Source organism: Neofelis nebulosa, chromosome 4, assembly GCF_028018385.1.
Source record: "Neofelis nebulosa isolate mNeoNeb1 chromosome 4, mNeoNeb1.pri, whole genome shotgun sequence".
NCBI classification, from domain to species: domain Eukaryota; kingdom Metazoa; phylum Chordata; class Mammalia; order Carnivora; family Felidae; genus Neofelis; species Neofelis nebulosa.
Genome location: NC_080785.1, coordinates 43956659 through 43983672, shown reverse-complemented (window position 1 = coordinate 43983672; position 27014 = coordinate 43956659). Strand labels below are relative to the sequence as shown.

General features: G+C 44.6%; 1 protein-coding gene across 5 annotated transcripts in view; it reads right to left on the bottom strand.

Moving 5' to 3' along the window:
• The window catches only part of DPY19L1 (dpy-19 like C-mannosyltransferase 1), a 105801-nt gene extending 86167 nt beyond the window's left edge, over positions 1-19634 (bottom strand). For 4 of the 5 annotated variants that reach the window (XM_058724612.1, XM_058724613.1, XM_058724614.1 and 1 more), the window contains exon 1: positions 11507-11924. In XM_058724612.1, coding sequence (XP_058580595.1) covers positions 11507-11804 — 298 coding nt within the window. In that variant the 5' untranslated portion in view covers positions 11805-11924. Of the gene's footprint in view, positions 1-11506; positions 11925-19567 lie in introns of those variants that run through there. The other variant, XM_058724616.1, reaches the window with a different exon arrangement.
• Positions 19635-27014: the final 7380 nt, after the last annotated feature.

The window sequence follows — 27014 nt, the reverse complement described above, 5'->3', positions numbered from 1 at the left end:
ATTTGACTTCAGCTCAGGTCATGATCTTAGTCTGTGAGTTCGAGCCCCCATGTCAGGCTCTGTGCTGACAGCTCAGAGCCTGGAGCCTGCTTCAGATTCTATGTCTCCCTCTCTCTCTGCCCCTCTCCCTGCTCACACTCTGTCTCTCTCTCAAAATAAAATAAAGACATAAAAAAATTTTTTTAAAGAAACATTATCCAACATCAAAAATAAAATCTTTGAGAAACAGGATTTAGGTACACACGCAATATAATAATGAGAGAACACATTAGGCACTCAAGCAAAGGGCACAAAGTCTACAAACTGTAAAAAAATCTGAGAAGGCAGATCAGTAATGACTTTCTCAGGGCAAGGTCTATCAAAGGGGGGTGGGAGGAAGGGACAGGGCTCAGGACATGAGTACAACTTAGGTAGGGATTTCTGGTGGACAGCCAGAAAAGAAGACAGCTACAGTAAAGCTGTAGGTGGGCTGGGCTCGAACATGAAAAAGAAGTTCCATCACTGATACATAGTACAGAATACAAATTATAATGGCAATAACAAGACAATATTCATTGAGGGCCCACTCACTATATGTATAGTGTGTCAGGCTCTCAGAGCTCCACTGAACACCAGGAAAGGAGTTTGACAAAGCCAATGGGGCCTGGACGGCTAAGGATGGCAGCACCAGAGTCCCGGGGGGCCCGTAACCTCCAGGTTTTGAAGAGAGCACTCACCCACCCCACGCCACACAAATATTATCATTTTCTACGTGTGCCATGACATGAAAAAGGTTGGAAAGCACTGAGCCACCAAATAAAAGAAAGTTTCAGAGAATCTATCCTAATACGGTAATATAAAGTCACAGTGGTCTAAACCCTGGGATTGCATTAGAATCATCCCTGGCACTAAATAAAACTGGAGATGCTTGAGTATTAATCCAGAACCCCTAAATCTGAAACTCTAGGGATTCTTTTTTTTTTTAATTCACAAGGGATTCTGATGTATAGTCAAGGCTAATTATCACTGGCACAAAAATGACTGGAACAGAGTGTAGGTAGTTGTCCACAAAATGTAACCTGAGAAATGGTTCTCTGTATTCCAAGTGCCCTCCAGCAGTAATTGTATCACGTGAGAGCTCCCTAGAAATGCAGACTCTCAGGTCCCATCCCGGAACCCCGGCTCCAAATCTACATTTTAACAAGATCCTTCAGATGACTTGGAAACACTTTTAAGGACCATGTGTCAACACTGACAGCACAGTGGAGTCACCTGGGAGGTTTGAATGTGCTAGGTTTGGCACTGGGGTTGATTCTAATACGCAACTAGGATTGAAAACATTAACCTAGGAGGGGCATGTTAAGATTACATTCTCAAAGACCCTAATTCAATCTCTCTCACTTGGGGGGCTTGGAAATCTACACTTCTAGCAATTTTTATTAGGAAAAGGCAAATATTAATTCAAATGATACTCTGATAGAAAAACTGTCAAAATCCTGATAGCAGAAAACAATGATTAAGAAAGGGAAAGACTAAAATTGAAAATAAAATCCTTTTTTTTAACCTCTCTTGGCAAGAACGTCACTCCTAAAAAGAAAGAGTCCCTGGATTTTATATGACTTATAAGTTATTTAGTCTAAGTCTCATTTTTCCCAGATGTTAATAAGTGGTTTTTACTTGGTTATCTCTATTCCTCACACTTAATGACCTCATATAGCCACAACAATTACCACTAATACATCGGACTTCACATTCTCCAAGTTGCTTCCCTGGTTATTTTCTGTTTTTGTTTTCATCTTCCTGCTCCCCAAACTAAAAGTCTTTGTAGGTTTGGGCCTTTTATTGTTTTCTTCTTTGAATGGAGAAAAAAAGGAATGCACTCAATGTATTAATAGAGATACTCAGTCTTAAGAACCAGGACCCCTTTAAAATTCAGGCATGATTTGAAGACACTACTAGTAAGATCTAGAATTCAGTGATCTATGTGATGATGGCTGCAAGGCTGACTTTAGATCATTTGAGTCTCCTGCATATATTTGGCATTGAGCAAAACAGTACATTACAACAGGAAAAAATTAGAAGGCTCTTAATTACAATGACACTGTCTAACATCTGTTTATCAGTTGCAGATTACAAAACACTTTCACACATTAAGGGAAAAGAACCAGGAGTCCTTATGAGTCAAATATGGCTCTTATTTTCCCATGAGGTGCAAGGTCACATGACTGGGATGCACCAAGGCCTGGAGGAAAAGCCTGGATTTTGGGACTCTGGCCACTGATGTCCTTGTGACTGGAAGCTCAGGCATGAAAATGTTTAATAAGCACATTTAACCAAAAGAATGCATTCAAATGTGGGAGGAGATGCTTTAGAAATAATACAAAAATCAAGGACAAAGGCTTATTTCAAGGTGAATATATGAAAACGGAGCACAGAAAATATATATCACCATCCTCAAAGAGAATATAATTAGGCTATTCTAAACAGAGAAATATACAAAATAAATGTTCACGTCTTTAAATATTTACATATATACATATATTAAAGTAGGGAATACTTAATAGAACAATTACCCAGCATATGGGCTTTTAAAGCAATCAATTCTAACTTCCTTTAAAAATCTTATTCTCAGATAATATGAATAGAAATATTTCTAACTCAAACAGTTACCTACATTAATCATTTTCATAAAGTAACTTTCTCCTTATTGAAAAAAGGCATTTCAGTGTTTTAGGTAGCTAAATAAATACAGACCCAAAATAATATGCTAGCCCATTTAATGTTTCTGAGAAATCATAGAAAAACTGTTAAAACTTTAGTAAACCTACTGTGAAAAGTGTAAATGCTGCATCTCTTCATTAGAGGGGGAAAGAAAACCTACACGTGCACAATATAAACCCAGACCCATCACACGAAGCAAAAGATTTTAGCAAGTTTATTAATCAATAAGCCATTCCAATCTTTAGATTATAGATTCCATCCCCCAAACTGCAAACTGCCCTTGGATATCACAAAGTGTACTTTATTCTTTAAATGGTTAAGAAAACCACGATACCACTGATTACTATTTTACTCTGTTTTTATACTAATGCCAAACACCCAACCAACACAATAAAAAATAATCCACAATTTAATCATCTTCAAAAATAGTTAAGCACAAACAAAATGGAAACTAACAGGTTGACCATAAGGATAGAATAGAGTGACTCCCCCAAATAAGCAGAAGCCAGCAAAGGAGTGTTCTTGCCAAAAGAGTTATCAGGTCATTTTCCCATTAATGTATCTTTGACAGCTGCCTTAAACTATAGATCTGAAACCTACAATTTGACAGATGTGCTTAACAAACCAAGGAACCTTAACTTCAATCTCAAACTTCCCCCTGTGAACTCACTAATGATGTCAGGCCATTCACCTGGCCTACTTTACTTTCTTCACATGTAAAATTCCAGTAACCAACCTTTCAGTCTGGATTTCTTATGATATTTCCATGGAGATCAAAGAGGACAAAAGAATGAGAAATGAGGTCTTATTAAAAAAAAAACCTTTAAATGTGGTGGAAAACAGTAGCACTGTGCCAGTTATATAAGTCCTTTATGATGATTATTAAAATGTGGAGAGGGGCGCCTGGGTGATTCAGTCAGGTAAGTATCTGACTTTGACTCAGGTCATGATCTCACTGTTCACGAGTTTGAGCTCCACATCAGGCTCTGTGCTGGCAGGTGAGAGCCTGAAGCCTGCTTAGGATTCTCTCTCTCTCTCTCTCTCTCTCTCTCTCTCTCTCTCTCTCTCTCCCTCCCTCCCTCCCTCCCTCCCCCACTTGTACTGTCTCTCCCTCTCAAAAATAAATAAAACATTAAAAAAAAATTTTTTAATGTGGAGAAAAGATTCTGAGATTTGACAATAGCAGCACTGAAAAGCTGCATTACAAAAAACTAGTGATTACTGTTAGGAACTAATAGACAAATTCAACGCAGAGCAATAGCATTTTGGGCAAATTTGAGTTGAGTTGTATAAAAATAATGACTAAAGCCTCACTCTTCTGAATTACAACAATCTCAAGTTAAAAATTTGTCAAAGTAATTGGCCAAGTAATTTATAAACTTTGTTTAAGATATAGTTGGTACTACTGTAAACTAGAAGATAAAATCACCCCATCCTTAGTTAGTACAATGAATCACACTGAACTGCTGTGATTTTGGTGACTAGGTTATTATGTTAACATTTGCTGCAAGAGGTTAAAATTACAAAATGCTGTTCAAGCGTTGATCATGTGTAATGACAGTAGTGAAAAACATACCTGACAATCGGTTACTCTGGAAAGGAAGTCAAACATGAAGGAATATGCCAGACAAACGTGAAGATGTGTATGTGAGCTGTTAATTTAAATGTATTCAGGGAGGAAAAAGGACAATGCTGAGAAAATAAAAAGTAGTATGAAAACAAAAAAGAAAAGTTACAACAGTTGTAGATTTATGTACTCTACAAATCAATACTTCCACTTTTAAATTTATTCCTATTCAATGATTCTTGAATTGTGAAAGATCATCCATGAAGAATTGATCTTTCCTATGAAACTGCCTTTTACAGAATTAAACAGCAGCATAAAGGTCCTGACCTAGAAATAGATGTAATTTTTACTAACTCTGAGGACAAATACTCATTAGAATGGTAACTAAAGAAAACTAGCAGACTCCTTCCTGGAAGAGTAATGTTCCGATGGTTTGGGTAAAGTACAATCCGATGGCAAAAGATAAACTAACGACACAAGAATTTAGAACTAAACATACAAAGTACGCAGCCTAAAGCTGGCCTGCTTAGAAACATGCACATAGGCTTATAGGTCTCTATGATAATGTAAGTATCTCATTAACATAAATTTTAAGACACATTAATACAGCCTAACAGGCTAAGCATATAAAACTTATAAAAATGGCCACAGTTCAAATTTATCAACATGCAAATATGCATATGTGTATAATAAAATTTTACCTGCTTTCAGTAATGATGCCATACTATGGGCCAAGAATCAATCACATATTGGTAATGTCTCTTTATACTTACACAATCTAAACTCATCACATTTGTTAATTTGAGCACACACAAATATAACATACTCAGAACCCCTCCAATTGTGTATTTTAATAAAAAAAATATGTTTAAGTGACTATGAATGTTGTTTAGAGTTAACCAGAGTCTATTTCAGAAAGAAAAAACTGGTTTTAAACATTGAAGAAACCCTTTAAATCCCAAATTTCCATCTTATTCCCTGGCTTTCTAAGGAAAGGTACTGGCCCAACATCTATGTATTAACACATCCTTAGAGCTGATGCTCAGTTGTGTCTAAGCGTTTGCTTGACAGCCATCCCACTAAGATGGCCAGTGGTCCCTGTGCCTCACAGCTCCTCAGCTTTTCTCACCCTTTATGCCACCCTAATATGCTCTCTTTCCACTTCCTGTCCCCGTACCTCCACGCATGATCCCTCTCTAATTTATTTCCCCTGAAGGAAGAAACAAGAAAGCTAACACTTAATTGAGCATTAAATGTTGCCATTTCTCTGAACAGAGTCCTGGGGCTTCATTTCTTCTTTTGCTATACTCACCCTGGAGAAGATGAAATACAGCAGAGCAGTTAAGAGCTTGAACTCTGAAGCCACATTGCCTGGATTCAAATCCTGAGCCTTCCACATTCTAGAGATGGTCTTGGGCAAGTTATTTAACAGCTGTGTGCCTCAGATCCCCTGTCTGATAAAACAGGTATGGCAATCACAGTGTCATGGTCAGGCCTGAGTTAGCAGTGAATTGAGTCTAAGATAAATGAGTTTATCTAAAGCACTGAGAACTATGTCTGGCACAGAGTAAACCCCATTTCAGTAAAAGGTGTTACTATTAATTCCCATTAATTTGGGAATTAACACCCATTTGCAGGTGATGTCCTATTTTGTTTCCATTCTGACATCTTCTCTTATGTCCCACTGCCTGCTTGACATTTCTACTTGGACATCTCACAAATATTGCAATGGAAACACGTCCAGGATAGAATTCCAATCTTTTCCCTCAAACCCAGCCCCTCACCATGCCCCTAGTCTTCACGATCTCAGTGAATGCACCCTATATCCCCAGTTACAGCAGCCAAAACTGAGAAATTATTCCTAGCCCTTCCCTTTTCCTCAATCCAAGCCCAATTCACCAGCAAACCCTCACATTTCTCTCTCCAAAGCAGATCTCAAATCTATCCCCTTCATCATGACCAACAACTCTCTTGCCGGAGTCCTGCCAGAGCCTCCCCACTGGCTTCTCCCAGCTCTGCCCTTGTGCTCCACGGCCCATTTTCCCAAGTGTAGATTTCCCAAAATAAAATTTAAGTCACGTTACTCTCCTGTTTAATACTCCTCAGTGGCTTCCCGTCATGCTAGGAATAAAACCCCAACTCCTTAAGGAGCTCTGGTTTGTGGCCTTCTCATGTTGAACAGGCTAAGCTCTGGCCTACCTCAGCACATGTCGTCTGCCATATCCACAAGGCCCCTTCTTATCCGGACAGTATGCATCTTCTCACCCACAGGTCTTGCCTCTAAGGCCAACTCCCCCAAAATTTTTCTGACCCTAAAGTGCGTCTCTCCTGTTTTTTCTATCTTAGCCCTTTTTCTTTCCTCCACTGGACTTACTACAATGTACTATTATTCTTATTTGTTCCCGGCCCTTTTAGAATGGAGTTCCTTGGAGACAGGGGCTACATCCAGCTTGTCTTGTCCTCCCTCTTATCCCCCAAAGCTAGCATCAGCTATAGTAGGCATTCAGTAATTGGTAAATGTGAATAGAGCTGCTATTACAGATATTATTTATTCTTTACCATAACCGTGTGGGGCATTTATCCTCATTTTATTTATTTTTTATTTTTAAGTTTATTCATTTTGAAAAAGCATGAGTTGGGGAGGGGCAGAGAGAGAGAGAATCCCACTGACAGTGTGGAGCCCAACACAGGGCTGGAACCCATGAACTGTGAGATCATGACCTGAGCCGAAGTTGGATGCTTAACTGACAAAGCCACCCAGGCACCTCATATAATCCCCATTTTAAAGATGAACCAAGCAAGAGTCAGAGATATTTAGGGATCTATAACTTTTAAGTGTAGAAACAAGACTCAAATGCAGGTCAGTATTGAGATGCCTGTGCTATTTCAAACACACCACACTGCCTCCTACCCAGTCCTATGGCTAACACCTAGCCTCAATCTTCTGCCTCCACCCACTTTCTTACCCCTTCTGCCCCTAAAAAGCCATATTTCTTTCCTATTATATGGGCTTTCACACTCCCATAAATTGTGGAGAACAAAAGCATTTTTGCTTCCCAAAGGACATTTGCCAATATATGGAGACATTTTGGTTGTCACAACGGGGGACGTGCTACTGACGTCGAATAGAGGCCAGGGATGCTGCTGAACATCCCACCATCCACAGGACAGCAGCCCCTCCCCACCCCCCAGCAAAGAATTATCCAACCCAACATGTCATCACGTTGTGGTTGAGAGGCCTTGCCAACACAGAACCAGCTTTCAGCAAGGGTGCGGTTGCCACTGATCCTAGGAACCAGGCAGGTATGTTAACGAACCAAGCAGGACAGATGAAAGGGGGAAAAAAGTAGTTTTCAGTATCTTTCTCTTCCATATTCAGGTTACAAATTTATTATGTTTTGTAAATGGCATCTTACCTTGCAGTCTTTCACCACAGGCATGCTGTATTTGCATGTTTAACATGTATATTCACTTCCACAAAGGATAGCACCCCTTCCATTTCTCCTTGAAACACACAGCCCTCTCCAACTATGCTTTTTTCTTCCCTCTTCTGATAATAGACATGGGTACAAGAAACACATCACTCTTCTCTCAACTCTAATTAAAATAACAGCCATATCAGTTGATGAATGGCAACTCACAGCCCCAGTTTTGAGAAAACAATAGACTAGGAGAAACGTGGGCAAATTGGACTGTCTGTGTCCCCGCCTAAAAGAGGGGAGGTGAGAACCACTTAGTACTAGGGGATTGCTGCCATGTAGGAATAACAGCCCCGTGATGCTAGACAAGCTGCTTCTATGGAGAGGCAGGACATCGGACTTAAAAATTACTGACATTTCCCTCTACCTCACCCCATCCCCAGATTTTGATTTAATTGGTCAGATGTGTGGCCTGGCTATTAGGATTTCTTGAAGCTTCCAGATGACTCTAGTCCAGTATTGCTAAGATTGAGAGCCACCAGTCTAGTCCAGGCTTCCCATTTTTACATGTGCTTACAAACTGAGGCTCGGAGAAGCTAAGTGCTTTGCTCAGGTACCCAACTAGTTTGAAATAGGTAAAAAAACCAGAAAACAGTTCTTCTAAGGCAATGTTTTCACTGTAGGTTTTTCTACTGTTATACACTAGACCATAAAACTCAACAGTTTATAAATGGCATTGTTTTAAAAGGGACAGAATAGAAAATCAGAGTATACAGTACATTACAGAAGTAAGATTGTTAACATGACACTTGTTTTAAAGCATATGCACATATTTGCTGGTCAGACTTCATTTGCCTATCTAAATCCATTCTCCTCCCTTCTCTGCCTAGTTCCCAGCCCTAAAGAATGATACAGTTGGGTCCCTTGCCCTAGGGGTTCCAGTTGGCAAGCCAGTGAGAGGCACGAGTGGGGAAAGTAGGTTGGAGGAGAGTATGGGGTCACTCCTCTTGGGGGGAGATCCTGCTCCCACATCACAGCTCTCCTTGGGTTCAGCTCCTGATGAAGCTCCCCTTCCCCCATCAGGCCCAGACATGGTAGCACTTTGTCACTCCTGACAGTCTGGGTGTTTCGATGCCCTCTGTGGGTTCCACAAAACTGTTCACTTTTGAAAACAGTCCATTTATTAAATCTGTTTCCTGCCAGGACACTGACAAACCTAAACAGAATAACAGACAGAAATGTGCATAAATGTACTGGGTTGCACTTTCAGAAGTGTGAGCAGGTTTAATGTAAATTGTATTGCCTACTGTGGGTTATGGTCAAAAAAGATGGAGAAACACCATCATGGTTCTTCTTACTATACCACTGGTGCCCCTGGCTAATATAGGGAGCTACTGGACTGATACTTCTAAAAACACACATTTGAAAAATATTTCTTTTTATGACTGTTACCACTAAATAAATAGTAAATTATATCCAAAAAAGAAAAAGAAAAACACATGTTTGCTGAATAGATGTTTGCAACGGTGATTAACACTGCCCAACAGTGGAAAGGGCCCCCATGGTACATAGTGAGTCCATCAGTGCTTAGCATACATGGAGGAGATGCAAGAAACAGAACTGAGAATCTCCAGTCAGTTTCTAACTTTTAAAAATGTATGCTTCTATCAGGGAGGTTCAAGTTGTAAAATTTCTTCCCAAAACATAAATGAACCATTTTTGTCATAGCAAAATCCCATACTGTAAACCTGTACAGTGTCAGCTCAATTCTCACTCATTCTGTGAAGGGCAAGAAGGAAGGGAATGAGGAGGCTTTCAAAAATGTCTAAACTCTGCTCCTTCTTGCAGGATCCAAAGGAACAGGGCCAGAGGAAGAACCAAACAACCCACATCCCATTCTCCAGAATCACCTCTCAGGCTGTCCCGTGGCCTCTTTTAAGTGGTTAGCAGGGACAGAAAATCATCCAACCTCCATACATCTGATGACCAGTACACCCAAAAATAAGGGACAGCTCCTTCACTGTACCTCTTTTCAATGTCAAAAGGGGTAAGTCAGGTAAAGTGCCACACTGCTCTATTAATACAAAACTGTATTTAGGTAGAAACATTAAATACAATGCTCATGAAATCCAAATATAAGGTATCCAATAAAAGGAGATTCAAAGTAAATGCAATAACAAGAAAAGAAAATGGCAAGATATTATTCTATGGTTGTTACTGTAACCTCTAAAAAAGAAGTGGTGTCATTCCATATTTCACTACAAAGTGGTTTATGTTTCTACTAGCCATTTGACAAAAACGCAACTTCATTCTGTCACCAGATCTCAAGTCAGTATTATGCATGTGCTTTTATAATAGCAACTAAAACTTGTTAAAGGCTTTAGACACAAAGTGCCTTCCCACATATTAGCCACCCCTTTTAGTTCTACTCTTCAGAGTAAGTAGGGCAGGTGATAATCCCATGTCACAGAGCAGGAAGGGCTCACAAAGGAAATAACTTGAAACTTAAACCAAACTTAACCACTCTGAACAGGATTTGGAGCCTGTTCTCATCCATTGTACCATGCTGCCTCCCCAAGGTGAACTTATCTAACCTGCATACTGGCAAGGTTTTTTTCAAGCTCCCTACTAAAAAGGGGAGGAATATACTGAAAATACTGATTTTTTTCGAGGCTTGAATCTACAATATATAAAAGTACTCGAATAACAATATCAACCTGAGACCATTAAAACACACACACAAACACACACACACACACATACACACACACACACACACGGTGATGACTCTGGTTTTTTATGATTGAGTGGCTTCTTCTGGTGGTGGATGTTATCTCAGGGGAAGCTGATTGTTGTGTCCTATTCCTTCACCTATATTGAAATCCAAATTCTTTTGGGTCACTAAGGGAATTTGAAAGGATAACAAAGAATAAATCACCAACAGTTAAATAATGCAGTAGCCAAAATCCATTAATGTATTATATAGGAAAGGCGGTGTTACAGCATTTTCCATTTTCCAAGCACTGGTTTGGAAAAATTAGGCCCATTATCCAAACTGCTAATAATTTGCCTTATCAGAATGTCAATCAGGAAACAAAGAAAACCTGAAGTCTGTCCACAACCTGTGACTGTTTGAACTTTATTTGTTCAGCACATCGCTGCATGTCACCCATTTGGTGCATGGTAGCGGGAACGGAGGGGAGCCCTCCACACCAAACGTTCCCAGGTCAGCAGAGAGGATTAAGGCTCCAGTGCCCAAAACACAACACAACCTGGAAAGTGACGTGCTGCGGGGAATCACAAAGTGCCACCGGCGGTGTCTGCGGCCAAGAAGAAAAAAAGCAGGCTAAAATTCAATTATAAGTTTAGCAACTTTCTAGGATAGGGAATGAGCTTCTACTTTGAGCAGCACGGAATCGCTTCCAACCCAAAGCAAACCATCCTCCGGGCAGGGGCCGAGATAACGGGAAGGCGGCCGGTCCGCGCCAATCAGCAGCGCCCAAGTCTCGTTAGCGCAGACCTGTCAGTTCGCAGCCAGGCCGGGCAGCTGTTGATCTCGGGGCCATTTTTTTTTTTTTTTTTTTTAAACAGAGACAGAGTGCGGACTGGAAGGGAGCGAGGAAGGCTGAGCAAGGAGGAGGGGGAGGGGAGGAGGAGGTGAGGACGTCCCAGGAAAAGTCGGAGAAGGCTGCAAACTGACGGGGAGAGGGCGGCGGGGCTCCGCGGCGCGGAAGTGGGAGGGGAATACAGGGGAGGGGGAGAGGGGCCCGCGCCTCAAAGTTCCGCGTCCCGGCGGCGCCCGCGCTTTGGGGCTGCTCACCTAGCAGGAGCGTGGTCCAGGTCCGGCCGCGCCCCGCGCGCCGCAGGCCCAGCGCCCCACGCAGCCCGGCCGCCAGGCGCCCCCCGAGCCCGCCTCCGGCGGGCGGCGCGGCGGGCTCGGCGCGGGGCCCCTTCCTGCCCGCGGCGCCCTTGCGCCCGGGGGACCGAGGCGCGCGCTCGGGCCCGGGCTCCCCGGCGCCGGGGTCCGGCGCCCCCCTCAGCGGCGACTGAGAAGCGCGGGGCGGCTGGGGCGGCTTGGGGGCCGCCTCCCGGTGCTTGTTCCGCGCCTGCAGGACCATCTTGGCATAGTCGCTCCCGCTCGCTGCGCGCGCCCGAACGGCGGCCGGGGAACGGCGGGCTGGCGGGGCGGCACGGGCGCCGCTCACTCTCCGGCGGGCAGGCGGGCGGAGGGCGGGCCGTTCCCTCCCCGCGGGCCGGGAGGCGGGGAGAGCAGCAAGGCCGGGCGGCGGCTGCTTGCTTTGGCGGTGCGGCCGGGAGGCGGCGCCGGACTCGCGCTCCTGCCGCCGTTGCTGCCGCTCCGGTTGTCACGGCGACCGCGGAACGCCGGGGGGCGGGGGCGGGGACACCCTGTGAGCGGCCGCGGCCCCGCCCCCGCCGCCCCTCCGCCTCTCCGCGCCGGACGCGCGCTCCCGGCCGGCCCGCGCGCACGCGCGGACTTCCGGCGCGGAAGGGGAGCCGACCCTGCCGCGGCCCCGGGACCCCCGCCCTGCTGGTGACCCGCGTCGGGCTCTGTTGGGGCGAGGGTGGTGCTCTCCTTCCGGGAGCAGCTGTCCCTCCCTCTGGGAGTGGTTGGGAAGAAGGAAGGGCCTTTTCGGGGCGGGAGCCTCTGGCGAAGTTTCGGACCCGATTAAGGGTGCGCGTGGAGCCCAAAGAAGCCCGCGTGGCCCAGGCGGCTGGTCGCGGGGGTGGGCTGGGCGGGGGAGGAGCGCTCGGGAACGACCAAGGGGGGCGCTGTGCACGCGCTCTGCAGGCGCGGTGGCCCCGCCGCTGGAAAGCTAGGGGATAAAAGTCAAGCTGCGGTTTCACACTGACTCCACAGTGTGTGGCTTCGCATCTGGGAATGCTGCCCAGTGCACCTCCCTCCGCTGATGCGACCAACGGTGCAACTCGACTTAAAATGGCAGCAAAGTATCTCAGGGGGAGTGATAAGCGTCGAGGCACAAGTGTGTGCCTGACGTTACAACCGTAAACTGAAAACCAGGGGGGGAGCCCAGGCTGGAAGGTGACAAAATTGAACGGCCCGAGAAGGAAAGATTATCAACAAGTATGTTCTGTTAGTTTCAAGTGCTGCAACCTTGTGACTTAGAGAAACTTTATTTGCTGATAAAAGACAAAACTTTAGTCAAGAACGTATTTTCTTTCACGTAGCAGCGGAATGCGGGAGTAAAGGAATTAAAACGAAGCAAAACCCAGTTATCCCTCCTCCTCCACCCCACCGCTCTCCTGAATTCTGTGCACAAAGCTCTACAGCTGTATGGTTAACTGGCAGGTCCCCTTCCTTTCGGTGTCCAGTGGGCTTGTTCCAAAAAGTTGTCCTTAAGTCCCAATTTTGTAAATCGTTATCATATCATTTGTAAGTCATGTAAATCATATAATTTATCTGTATTGTAATTACAGAGGCTTCATAGACTATGGATCCTCACCGTGAAGTTTCTCCACTGAGCGATGTCTTTATTAGGGAAGTTAATACATGCATACATTCACTGTTAGGCCTTTTTAAGAGACAATGAATTCTTTTGTAAGGGGAAAAAAAAGTCATGCTAATTGATAATCCCTCATACTCTATATTTTGTGAATTAGGATTTTCAGCTGTTGTTTTTATTGGCGCAGGGAACAACTATTTTTAGGCACTAGTTTTCAAAAAACAAAAGGATAGCAGGGAATGCTTGAATTCTAAAACAATGTGTCAGATGGATCCAGTGTTGCCCTCTTGGATTAATTTTTAAATCATTACCGATTAGATTAAAAGAAACCTAACTCAGGGGGCCTGGGTGGCTCAGTTGATTGAGCATCTGACTTCAGCTGAGGTCATGATCTTATGGTTGGTGAGTTTGGTGAGTTCAAGGCCCACATTGGGCTCCCTGCTGTCAGCGCAGAGCCTGCATTGGATCCTCTGTCTCCCCTCTCTCTGCCCCTCCCTTGCACTCTCTCAAAAATAAACGAAAGAAAGAAAAGAAAAGAAAAGAAAAGAAAGGGGGACCTAACTCAATGTCTGTTAAAGGTAATACAAATAATTCATTGACCGATTTTTGTTTAAATGATTGGAAAAACACATGGAAAACGAGGTTCAGTATTTCATCTACTGGATTGCTTGTCTGTCTCCTCCTATACATGGGAGGCTGGATTCAGGAACTGTATCCCTTTAACTGGTACCATTTCACCAGAGAAAATACTTGTTGAATGAATGAATGAGTAAATGAATGCAGGAAATGACATAATCAAATGATAATTCAAAACCTTGTGTTCTGTAGTGCACTTGAAAGTCACCTTGTTGCAGCCCTCTCCCACAGTCTCAACTTTCTAGAGGACAATCTTTTCTATTCAATTTCATATTGTCCCACAGAGCCTAACCCAGAACCTGGCTGTGGAAGTTTTTTTAATCGAAAGAGAGACACCTATATTTAAGACACACCCGGTAGGTTTTTATAAACTCCACCAGTGCTGATGAGAGCTCTTCTTTGTTTGGAGACCAAGTAAAGAATCCCAGCAAGGGGCAGTATGGAGTATTGGGCAAAAAAAACATGGTGACTTTAGGCCCAGGTACCAGCCTTTGCTCTGACGTGTGCCAGCCCTGTGACCTTGGCCAATTTACTAGACCTTCTTCAGTTTTGGTTTCCTCATCCCTAAAATGGGAGTGATAAAAAATCTACCCTTCAGTTTGTAAAAATTAAATACAATGTATATAACTTACTTCCATCAGAGTAATTTCTCAATAAATGTTCAAATCAGTGGCCAGTATGTAAGGAGGATGGCAGGTCCTCTGTCCTCCCAGAGCCTAAGGCCGACAGTCTCCAATGGGTATGAAGATGCAGGGGAGAAGAGCACAGAAAAACAAGGACAGCTGTGTGCTCTCTGGACCAGTCCTACACTGGGTGGGATTCAAGCTTCTCAACTATCTGAGAAGTTGACCTCCCCTGAGTTTTCCTGCTTCACACACATGCTTTACAAATGATGCCCATGGGTGGGTCATTAAGCCTGGATAAAATAATAGGCATCTCCTCTTGACCCTCTTCCCCCCATCCCAACCTCCCCCCACCCCGAGAAGCATATTTCACACGAGATGGGTGGTGGAACAAACTAGAACAGTCATGGAAGGTTACATGCCAGATTTCATTGTGCATTTATCGCTGTGACATTCACAAGAGCCGGGAATGCATTTTATTCATATCTGTATCTTTAGGCCAGTGCCTGCCACACAGTGGTGGATGCTTTAAAAAAAAAAAAAAAAAAAGACAAACTGAAAGCTGCATTTTAAAAACTGTGTTGTGCACAGATGATCCAGTGAATCAATTCAAGATTATAATGAATATGGATTAAGCATTATAGTTAGTAGCCACCTTTAATGTGCTTTTCAAGAGTTACAGATGCACCAGGAAGGTACTTCCTTATGTGACATTGTAGAAATACTGGGCCAAGGCAGACAGATTACAGACACAGAAACCCAACAGAACAACCACTCATTGGGTTTGGTCCCCAGGGTGCAAACCCAATCCTTTCCCTCACTAAAAGCTATGCTTTGGACGTTTGAAATATAAACTTTTAATTAAAAAAAAATTTTTTTTAACCTTGGGCACAGAGAGAGGAGGTTAAAGAGGGGAAGTGAGCATAAAATCATAAAGGAAGGCAAGTAAATGCACCAAAATAAAGCTTAGCTACGTTAAGCAACCAAGGAAACATTGTTAAATGGGTGATGAAAAGCAAAATTTGGTCAAGAGAAGACTATGTTAGGAACCAATTTCCTTGTTTCTCTACACTGGCATTTTAAAGACCCCATTTAACACTTTCAAATTTCGGGTGTCTAGGTGGCTCAGTTGGCTGAGCGCCCAACTTTGGCTCAGATCATATCTCACAGATCGTGGGTTCAAGCCCCAAGTTGGGCTCTGTGCTGACAGCTCCAGACTTGGAGCCCGCTTCAGATTCTGTGTCTCTCTCTCTCTCTCTCTCTCTCTCTGCCCCACCCCTACTTGTACTCACTCTCACTCTCTCTCAAAAATAAAAATAAATAAATAAAAACATTAAAACTTCCAAATTTCCTGCATTTCCTCCCACTCGCACTCCTGCCCACAGAATGAAGCAAAAGGAGAATCTTGACTGTGGCATCTATTTCTCATTTCCTTGGACTAGGTCACTTGATCCCTTTATTGGAGAAGTGTCTTGGGGGCAAGTTCTAGATTCTGGCAAGTTCTAGATTTCTCAGTAGTAGCTCCTGTCAAGAGAAGAAACTGCAAATCCAAGAACACTTCCCAAAAACTTAAAATGGGTGCCACAAAGTAGATCTGTGTAACATTCAACTTCCAGCAAAGCTCCAACATTAACTTGTCACTGTGTTATAATGTATTCCTTTAGTCTCTGGTGAGAACAAATGTAAATTGCTACTTTATTGCTTTTTAAGTTTTATCTTCCGTCTCTCTGGTAGCTGACCTTGTAATTTAAACTGTTCATGCTCAAATGGGTGTTCCTGAGAAAGGCCTGGAGTGCATTATTAGTCCTAGTTATAGTGCATCACCAGGAGCCACTCCAGTGCAGAGGTCCGTGTTTCTCCAAACTGCAGTCTCTCGCACTGAGGGCTCACTATGTCCCTAGTGCCTCAATAGACGTTAGGGACATTAAAAATTCAGATACTAAGTCTTCATCCCCAAAGGGCTTGCAGCTTGGTCAGAGAGGCAGGGTAGGCTAGAACAAAGTATGGTTATGCAGGAAAGTAATGTGATCCAGAGTGTAAGTACTGAAGGACATGATGGACGAGTTTGCAGATAGGAGATGAAACTTGGTCTATGCCTTGTTCGAACAATGGACTTTGAACAGAAGGAAACATGGAAAAGGCATTACAGATGGGGAACAGCGTATTTCTGAAACCCTATGTGCCTGGTATACAGTGGGTGCTAGTATGAACATCTTAAATCCTTTTTGGAACGAGGAAGGGAAGAAACAGCTGATGTAAGTTTCAGGAATAAATAAATGGATTAAAGAATGAATCAATGAAGTAATGATTGGAGCATCACGTGCCCAAGGTGTCTCAACATGGCTCCTGGCCTTCAAAGCCCCACAAATCTATCTAGACCTGAGCAGGCTCCTGCTTGAGGGATGCCGAGTGACCCTCACACCCACGTGACCTGAGAAATACTGGGAGCCAGGGGCGCCTGGGTGGCTCAGTTGGTTAAGCGTCCAACTCTTGATTTTGTCCGCTCAGGTCACGATCTCACGGTTTGTGAGATGGAGCCCCACAACAGGCTCTGCGCTGACAGCACAGCTCGGGGCCTGCTTGGGATTCTCTCTCTCCCTCTCCCTCTGGCCCTCCCTGACTCGTTCTCTCTCTCTCTCTCTCTCTCTGTCTCTCTCTCTCTCTCTTTCTCTCTCTCCCTCTCTCTCTCAAAATAAACTAAAAAAAGAAAGAAAAGAAAAGAAATACTTGGAGGCAATGAATTCCACCCCCAGGCTCAGATTTGGGCCAGGACTCGCTTGCATCTGACTGGCCTCTACTGACTCCCAGCCAGAAGCCTGAGCCCCTCACCTGCTCCCAGGCCCCCAGACATGGATCAGGTAAGGAACTGACCAACCTACACATTGTACAGTCAGTCTCCTGTCTCCATTCTCCAGGGTAAGCACCTGGATGCCTTGCACAATTTTTCCTCTCACCCCTAAACTGTTGCCTCTATGCAACCTTACCTCGTGCTCCCTGAGACCACCAATCCATCTCTGACACACTCAGTTCTTCTCAGTAGTCTCCACCTCTCAGCTCTTTCCAGAGGCCCCCTTCTCCTGTGATAGGTTCATTCCCCCACAAGGCCACTCTGTCTCTCCCCAGAGCTCCTTTCTGCCACCTGGAGAGCTCCTCAAAAATTCCAAGTCATCTTTGCCCTTCATCATTGTGTCCCGCACGGGCACTTCCTCAAGCCCTGGCCCCAGCCTGCTCAGTCTTCCCCAGTGCTCCGAGGGACCTCCACACCCATCTAACACCCAGCCTCTCAGCTCCCTGACATCCCTGTCTCCGGTGACCTGCACTCACACTCTGTGTCATCCACCCACTCTCATGGACTCACCCTGATCCTTGTCACCACCCCAACTGGCTTTGCCTCTGCATTTTATAATGCAAACAACCCCACTTCCAATGCCTCTAAGTCTCTTGGTTATTCCATCCTGACAGTCAGGGCCCATTATTGCAGCTTTCTGTGCCAAGATCCCCACCTCTCCCCCGCATGGCCTTCCTCTCTCACCAACCTGGCAAAACGTCACTGTCCGACTTCAGATCTGCACCTGTGCTGCTGTGAAACACTGGACAAATCCTACAACATGGAAGGAAGTAACCCCTGGGAACCCTTAGTTTCCATCAGCAGCTGAACCCTACGTGCTGCCTGAAATCATTCCATGTTCCCCGATCCCATTCTCCAGAGCAGCGGTAGCAAATGTTCGCTGGTGGTATGGACTGAATATTTGTGTCTTTACAAAATTCATGTGTTGAAATGTAATCCCCAGGGTGGTGGTGTTTGAAGGCGGGGTCTTCGGGGTCGATTAGATCATGAAGATCATTAGGGCCCTCGGGATGGGATTAGTGCCCTTATCAAAGAGACTCAGAGAGTTCCTCCACCTCTTCCTTCTTATAAGGACACAGCAAAAAAAGAAGGGCATCTATGAACCAGGAAAGATTCTCACCAAATCTGTCAATGCCTCGATCTTGGACTTCCCCACTTCTGAACCGTGAGATAGAAATTTCTGTTGTTTACAGCAACCCCCCCCCCACCCCCAGGCTATGGTGCTCTATCATAGCAGCCTGAGTTAACTAAGACAACTAGTTTCTCAAACCTGCTACCCTCATACCAATTCCCATACTCCCAGAAAATGATCTTTCCTCCTACACTACAGAGAAACTGGCCACTATCAGAAGGAGTTGTCTGCCTGTTCTCCCATGTACCCACAAACTCACCCAATATCCTCATTCCTTCCATCCTAAGGAGGATGGGGCTTTCCATACACAGCCAACCTCTCCTATCTTATGCCACCATCTTGGTGCCTCCCTCTGCCAACTACCGCTTGGGCACTTTTCCACTGTTTGGACTGCCTTCAAATAGCCTTAAGCCTGCCCAATTGACTCCTATTTTAATTAGAACCTTCCTCCAAACCAACAACTCTTTAAGGCAATGGCCCTTTCCCTCTCCTTGCCTCATTCAGACACATTCTGGTAGAGTTCCTTAGACCTACTATTTCTGCTTCTTCATTTCCCACTCAAGCTCACGGAAGTCTGGCATTGCCTCCAACCCTCTGCAGAACTGCTCACCCAGAGATTGCTAATAACCTCCCTGTTGCTAGGTTCACATCTTGTCATCTGACCACACCCTTCCTTTGACTTCTCTGACCCACACACTTGGTTGTTGTGTCCCTTTGGCTGTTCTTTTCCAATCTCCCTTGAAAGCTCCTCTTGTTCACTAAATGTTGATGTCCCCGCGGGTTCAAAAAGGAGCTTCTCCCATTTTGACTCTGTATACATTCCCTGGGCATTCTCACTGCTGTCTCTTTGATGGGTATTTCTGTCTCCAGCCTTGATCTCCTCTCTGAGTCTCAGACCCGTATCCACAACTGAGCAGTTGATGACACACTGACATGTCTTTTTGGCACCTTAACCCCCCAAATCCAAACCTGCTTCTCTTCTAGTGTCCTAATCTCAGTAAATCCACCAGGACTCCCTCTATCCCCCTTTCCAGGGAGTCATTCTTATTTCTTCTCTCTTACTTTCTTCATCCTGTCAATCACAGACACCTACTGATCCTGTCTCATAAATGTCTCCCAAATAAACTCCTTTCTTTCCATCCTTATGGCCATGACTCACCATTATTTTTCCCATGGCCTTCGGCAGCACCTCCTAACCGGTCACTTTGCATCTTCTCTTTTGCCCATCCGTCTTCCAGATAACTGTTTCCAAAATGAGAATTTGATAATGTTGCTCCTTTAAAAAAAAAAAAAAAAATCATTCATCCCTCCCGAATTCCTCCACATGATCTACTACGCTGCCGTCATGTGCCGTCATGATCTGTGACATACTGTTCCCTCCCCCTGCTCTTTCTTCTCCAGCCTCGTCTCTGACATCGCCCCAATACTCTGTGCCCTCAATTCCCCTGGACTTGCATGTGTGGTCTTCTCTTGAACTGCCCCACTTCTGCCTACCCTGCCCCTAACACTTCACTAGGACAGCTGACTCATCCTTCATATCTCACTTAGAAATCCGTTCCTGTAGGAACTTTCCTCCCCCTTCCCCTGGGCTCTACAGCCAGTAACCGAGACTGTCTTCTGTCATACTACTTACCACACAGTCTATTTGCCTGTTCATTTGTCCAACTTCTCCGTCAGACTATAGGGTTCCTGGAAGGAAACCGCGTGGTAGGTCACGTGGCCCAGGAAGCAGACTCTGAGATGAAAATCTGCATGCAGGCAGTGTGTTGGAGGAGGGGGGTGCTCTCAAGAACAAAACCTGTAAGAGAGTGAGGAAGGTGCAATTGGGCGAAGAGAAATCGAGCCGCAATGTGGTTGCCACAGAGGCTTTGGCCAATCCAACAGGGAGCTCTGGAGCTAGGATGGCCCTTCAAAATCATCCCAAATTGTGGCAAGGGTCACAAGCCTTTGATATCACATCAACTGATTGTTGGTGCTGGCTGCTTGCAAGGAGCAGGGGCAGAGATCTGAGCATGGCATCTCCATGGAAAGTGCACACCCAAGAGCAGTTCCTAAAGAGGGACCCAAAGCCCTCAGCAACCTACACCCCTGGTTGCAGACCTGAAGGGAGGGTCTGGGCGGCACACGCCCAGCACCCAGGCCAACGCTGGGGGGTGTCTCGGGACCTGACAGACCACGAGCACCTATTCAATATTTTGCTTCCATTTTGCATTTTTTTTTTTAAAACGAATAAGCATTTTTCTCAAATTCCTTTCTTATTAGTATTTAATAATCTGTACATTTGTAAGGGAGACATTCAGGAGAAGTATGCAGATTTTGCCTGTAGAAAAAAAGTGAAAAAAGCAATAGAGATACATTTTCACAAAGTTCATCCTTCATTCTTTTTTTTTTTTTTTTGAGTCATATTTTGGAGAAATAGCTCTTGCGTGTCCCTAATAATTCTTCTTTAGTAGTTTAAGAAGGATCTTGGAAACAGGTCTTGAAAATACTGCCAAAAAAAAGAAAAAAAGAAAAAAGTAAGGTAGATAACAATAGACCACGTACTATTTATAAAACTTAAAAGGTTACACAGATGTGTGATTCTGAGTACTGAGGGAGATGTCTTTGGTGTCACCTGACCCTTTTCTTGGAGCCTGAAGTTGGGGGAACAAGGTTGGGGAAATCTACAACTGCTCAGCAAATACCATAGGTCTGCCAGGTCTCGTCTCGGGAGCTCTGGCAACATTAACCTTACCCGGAAGCCTTTAAGAAATGCCAGTGTCCAGACCTCACCCAAACCAATGAAGTCAGGAAGGGAATCATCTGTACCTCTTAGAAGCTCCCCAGGTGACTGCAAAACGGTAAGGCAGAGACCCACAACCTTAGGAGAAAAGGAAATGATCTTTGTTCATATTCCTTGGTTATATGATAGACTTTTAGCATACAGTATATTAATTGATCTTATGTAGGGTCCATACAGTAAAAGGAAAAAACAATGAGGTAGCAAGGAATGTAGGATGTCACTCCTTTCAAATTCAAAAGTGGCTTTTACACATCAGAGACAGACCTTTGTCCATAGCACTCTCTATTTGAGTCTCTCTCTTGTGGCCTCTCCAACACTTCAGTCAGGTCACAGATGCCAACTTAACCCACAGTGCACAAGTGCCCAGCATTGGTTGGAAAACAGTTTGGAGCTTCAGCCTGGAAGGCCAGGGATTTGCCTCCTAGACTCCTGTTCCTCCCCCTGGCCCGGATCCAGCTTTGCCACAGCTTGGAAAACCTGAGCAGGAATCTCCTCCTTCCCACGCTCCCCGGACTAGGCAGAAACAGGAAGAGCTGAAAAGGGATGGCTGTAGGGAAGGAGAAATGAATCAAGGTGCAATTATGAGGAGACCCTGAAGAGAGTCGTGAAATATCTCGGAGAACAGCACTTGTGCCAAATCTCGTTTTTCCTGGAGCTACCCAAGCCCAAGACATATTTCTGGTGTTAGCCAAGGAAGAGGGCAATGGAATTTTAAGTATCTTGAAAACAAAAGAAATCCAGGTGGAGGCACCCTATATATTTATGTGTGGGCATTATTCAACACAGTAATGATGTATTTGTTCTTTATGCCCAAAACAACTGGTAAAACATCAAGGAAAACCCTCAGAAAATACCCACAGAAATAAATAGTAACAGCTGCTATAAAACCAGCCTTTACCAGGTCCTGGGCACTGTTCTGTGTCTTTAATACACACTATTTAATACTCACAGCAACCAACAAGGTGCATATTCCCTCCAACTTACTAGAGGGAAAATACAGAGAGGCTGTGACTGGCTCAAGGTCAGACAGATAGTTAGGAGTAATGGGGCCACTCTGCCTGATCCTGAACTCTGTACTATCTTGTGGGTGGAGCGTTCATGAAAGACAGACACCATGAGTTGTGAGCTAAAAATGGCTTCCTTGCAAATAAAGGCTACGCATACCCATCCAACAATTACGGGCTTTCATGAGAAAGTATGTTCAGGGTGACTGAGTGTGACACATCACAGGGATTAACTTGAGTTCTCTTTAATTTATATATTGAAAAGCAAGTCCTCTGCAGACCTCGGGACTCTATTTTTAGTAAGCAATGATTTGCCCTACTGCTGACAACCCATTGCAACACCCAGGGGGTTGCAACACCACCATTTTGGAAAGCAGCAGCCTGGTGAATAGACCTAAATGGAAAGATATTTATGTGACTGAGTTGGAAAAGGTAGCTGGAAGATGCATAAAACTAGACATCGGCAGTTTGTGTCAGGCTTCCCAGCTTAGTGCCTTTCTGGAAAAGTGGGCAAGAAAAGCAGCTGGCAGAAAGAGCAAATATCACAGTGTTGGAGTTGAGCTGCACAGATAAGCTTCAGGGCATCCTGCTGCCTGCCAAGACTACAGGACAGAAGTCCCAGAAGCCACAGCACTTATTGCATAAGATTAAATCACTGCTGGCCGAGAATTCTCCCCCTTGAAACAGCAAATGACAGGCTCAGGGGGGAAGAAAGAGCCACTTCTCCCAGGACATCCGCATGCTTGGACATTTGGGTCCCTTGACGCTTCAGGTCAGCCAGGTGACTTTGGTCAAGTTAATTAATATTACTGCAGAAGGAAAAAATATATGCTCCCCTAAGTCCCTTTTTGCTCAAAAGCCTGTGGTGCTTTAAGATGAGACTGGTGTATAATGTTTATTCCCGTCGAGAAGAGCTAGCTCGGATGCTAGATTTTCACTCAATGTTTTCTTCCCGCCTTCAATCTTTTCCCAGTAATCCACCTCCAGATCATTTTCTTTTTCATTTCAAATGAATAGATTTTGTAAAGCCCTAGTGGATCACTAGCCCACAGACTCTAACGCATCCATTGCTTGTATTCAATCCATATTAGCATTATTTAGACTCTAAGCCTAAAAAGTATCTATCTATCCAAATACTACGTCCTCAAGACTCCCCTTGATCACTATGCACTTTTTCTTTATGCCATTTATGGTAATTTATGGTAATTATGCCAATTACAAACAGGAAGAATCCCACCTAAAAATGCATTTCATTAAAAAGAAGAAATTGGGGGCGCCTGGGTGGCGCAGTCGGTTAAGCGTCCGACTTCAGCCAGGTCACGATCTCGCGGTCCGTGAGTTCGAGCCCCGCGTCAGGCTCTGGGCCGATGGCCCGGAGCCTGGAGCCTGTTTCCGATTCTGTGTCTCCCTCTCTCTCTGCCCCTCCCCCGGTCATGCTCTGTCTCTCTCTGTCCCAAAAATAAATAAAAAACGTTGAAAAAAAAAATTTTTTTTTAAATAAATAAATAAATAAATAAAAGAAGAAATTATATTGGAAAAGTTTCTTTTCACACATTAGCACACGCCTTTGGGTACATTTCAAACGATCCAGGTAGACGTAAAAGAGACAGTCCCATTTCATGTGCTAATTATCACAAGGTTCTCAAAGGCTGTCCCCATGACCCAAGGTTTTGTTATTTACTAAATGTGATGGTAAAAACTGTCATTCATAAATCCAGCCTGCACTGAGTACTTACTATGGGATGGGCAGCGTGCTTGATACAGACACGAAACTAGTGAATAAAAGAGTCCTGCCCTTACGTCTGAAGATGTGTAAGTAAATAAGTGGCGGTAGCTACCCTCCGGAGTGTCCCTCCATTTCCAAGTGCATCCCTTAGTCCCTGCCCGCCAGTCCTCCCCTCCCCCACCAACACCTGGGAGCTTGCAGCTGTACTGTGGACTGGTCCCTTCACCCGAGATGAACGGACGCTGACCCACACCGGGCCGAGCGTATCATCTCTCCCGAGAATTTCGTCTAATTTAGTTTGGACAAGTCTGCTGAATGAAGGACTCAAAATAGAACATGACGGAGCAGCCACCTTCTGCTTGTCATGTCAGCTGAGAAGTAGAAAAAAATCAATCTGTGGAAAGAGTGGAATGCAACAGACAGCATGAGAACAGGGGTGGGAGGGAGAGAGAGGGAACGAGAGAGAAAGACAGGGAGAGACACACAGAGAGAGAGAGAGCCAGAGAGAGTGAAAGTGGATGAGTGAAGGGATCCTGAAGAACCCTGCTTCCTGCCAGTAGCTGCTTGCTGTCCCTGCCTGAGGGCCGGTCATATTCTAACATTACAACACTGAACAGCGCTTAAGGCACCCAGTTCCTTTTTCTGTTAAGCCTGCTCATATATTTTTTTTTTAATTTTTTTTTCAACGTTTTTTATTTATTTTTGGGACAGAGAGAGACAGAGCATGAACGGGGGAGGGGCAGAGAGAGAGGGAGACACAGAATCGGAAACAGGCTCCAGGCTCCTAGCCATCAGCCCAGAGCCTGACGTGGGGCTCGAACTCACGGACCGCGAGATCGTGACCTGGCTGAAGTCGGACGCTTAACCGACTGCGCCACCCAGGCGCCCCAACCTGCTCATATTTCTTAAAAATGCTTATAACCAAGAGTTCTAATAAGTGAGTGAATTGTTATTCATATGACAATTGAAATGGGTGAAGGTGAGGTAGGAAAACTGAACAGACTCCATTTTAGAATGGCCACGTTGCTGCTGTTTTTCTGCCAGGCCCCGTTTACTCACGTTCTGTATTTTGCTTCTGAATAAGCCAAAGAAGCTATGTTCCCACGTCAAAGGGGAAGCAGGGAAGTTAATCATTCTCTGACTTTGGTCCCGGGCCCCAAACACCTGATAACATCTCAGAAGAGCTGGATCCCAAACATGTTCCAGGACATGCTCTTCAAATAAACCTGGGCTGCTGCTGGCCTCAGTGACCCTACGGAGTAACACCTATTGTTCACCTGACATCTGCCTTTGATTGGACCCTACCCTGGATTCCTGGAGGAACACATACCTGAGACCCCTTTTCAGTATAAAACTCTAACCCCAAGCAAAAGTGAGACTCAAATGTCCTTTCCTTTCTAGTCCCCCAGACACTCTGTCTGCTGTTCTCTGTCTTGTCACTCATGCTATTCAATAAACTCTGATTTCATTTTTTCCAGCTTGCGTTGGATTTTTATCCTACTGGAAGCCAAAGACCCTCTTGGCTGGTCCTGTGGGACACCCCCTGGGTCCTTGAACCCAGCCTGCCTGCATCAAAGGAAAATTTTTTCTTATCTTACTGCTATAGGTAGAGTAAAAATAATAAGTGTATTTCATGATAAATAGGCTAATGACAATTCATTTTTTAAAATATTTTTCATGTTTATTTATTTTTGACAGAGAGAGAGAGAGAAAGCAAGCGTAAGTTGGAGAGGGGCAGAGAGAGAGGGAGACACAGAATCCAAAGCAGCTGTGCTGACAGCTCAGAGCCCGATGCAGGGCTCAAACTCACAAACCAGGTGATCATGACCTGAACCAAAGTTGGACGCTCAGCCGACTGAGCCACCCAGGCACTCCTAAATTCTTTGCATTATAAACATTCACACTCAGCAGCAGCTTTTGCAAGACATTGAGCTTGGCAATGGGGTTAACAAGATGCATAGCAATGGTGGGCAACCTTATTTTGATCAAGGGCAAATTCAGGAGAAAGCACAAATGCTTACAGGCTATATTTCTCTTTCATTCAAAATGGCTTTGTGGTTGATCCTATGGGAGAAATTATTTCAGCTTAGATGATCTATTTACTGAGGAGAAGAATGTCAATGAGAAAACTATGCTTGCTTTTTAGCCTTTGAAATATTATAATATAGTCCAATTTGAAAATTAGTAATACCACACAGCTTTTTCTAATTGTTCATCTCTTGCATTTGGACAGTGCTCTCACTTTTGCCACAAGTTCATCTGCATTAGCCCCGTTTATTCTCCCGTTCCCCCACCCAAAGATCTATCCCAAGAAATATTATTATTTCATTTAACATATGGAGAAACTGAGGCTCTGCGGAGGTTTCAAAGCACCTCTGTAAATTCTTTGACATTCTTCCCATCAAGAAGAGGGATTTATAGTCCCCTCCCCTGGAAACATGAGCAGGACTTTCAAATGCCTTCAGAAAAACAATGTGGCGAACAGGTCACTGTGTGACCTGAGGCTGGGTCACGAAAGGCAACTGACTTCCACTTGCCTCTCTCCTAGGACTCATCCCTTTGTGTAAGAAGTCCACCTTCCCTGAAGCCACCATGCTGGAGGGTCCACATGGAGGGAACACACTCTGACAGGGAGGGGTGTCCAAGAAGCCCCAGACATTTAGGTCTCCCCAGGTCAGACAGCAGACACGTGAATGGAAAGGCCTTCGAGAGAACTATAGCCCAGCCACTGTGTAATGATAATTGCAGAAGGACCCAAAACTACCTAGTGGGGCCCTATCAACACCCAAACAACGAAAGATAATAAATGCTTATTTTCATTTCCTGCTACTAAGTTTGGAGTGGTTTGTTGTACAGCAGGCTCCAAGAGAAGTAACTTCCCAGAATCACTCAGAAACCTCCCAGTGGAGCTGGGGCTAGAATCCATGCATTCCATTCAGTGCGGTATTAAGCAGACAGCAGTGGGCCCTGGGGGACCAGAGAAGAACCAAGTACCGCCCAAGCCCTCCCCAGTCTAGGCCTCCTCCTTCCACCTCACCCTTGCAAAAGCTCTTCCCTGCAGGAGGTGAGCCCCACCACTACTGGTTTCTAGAAG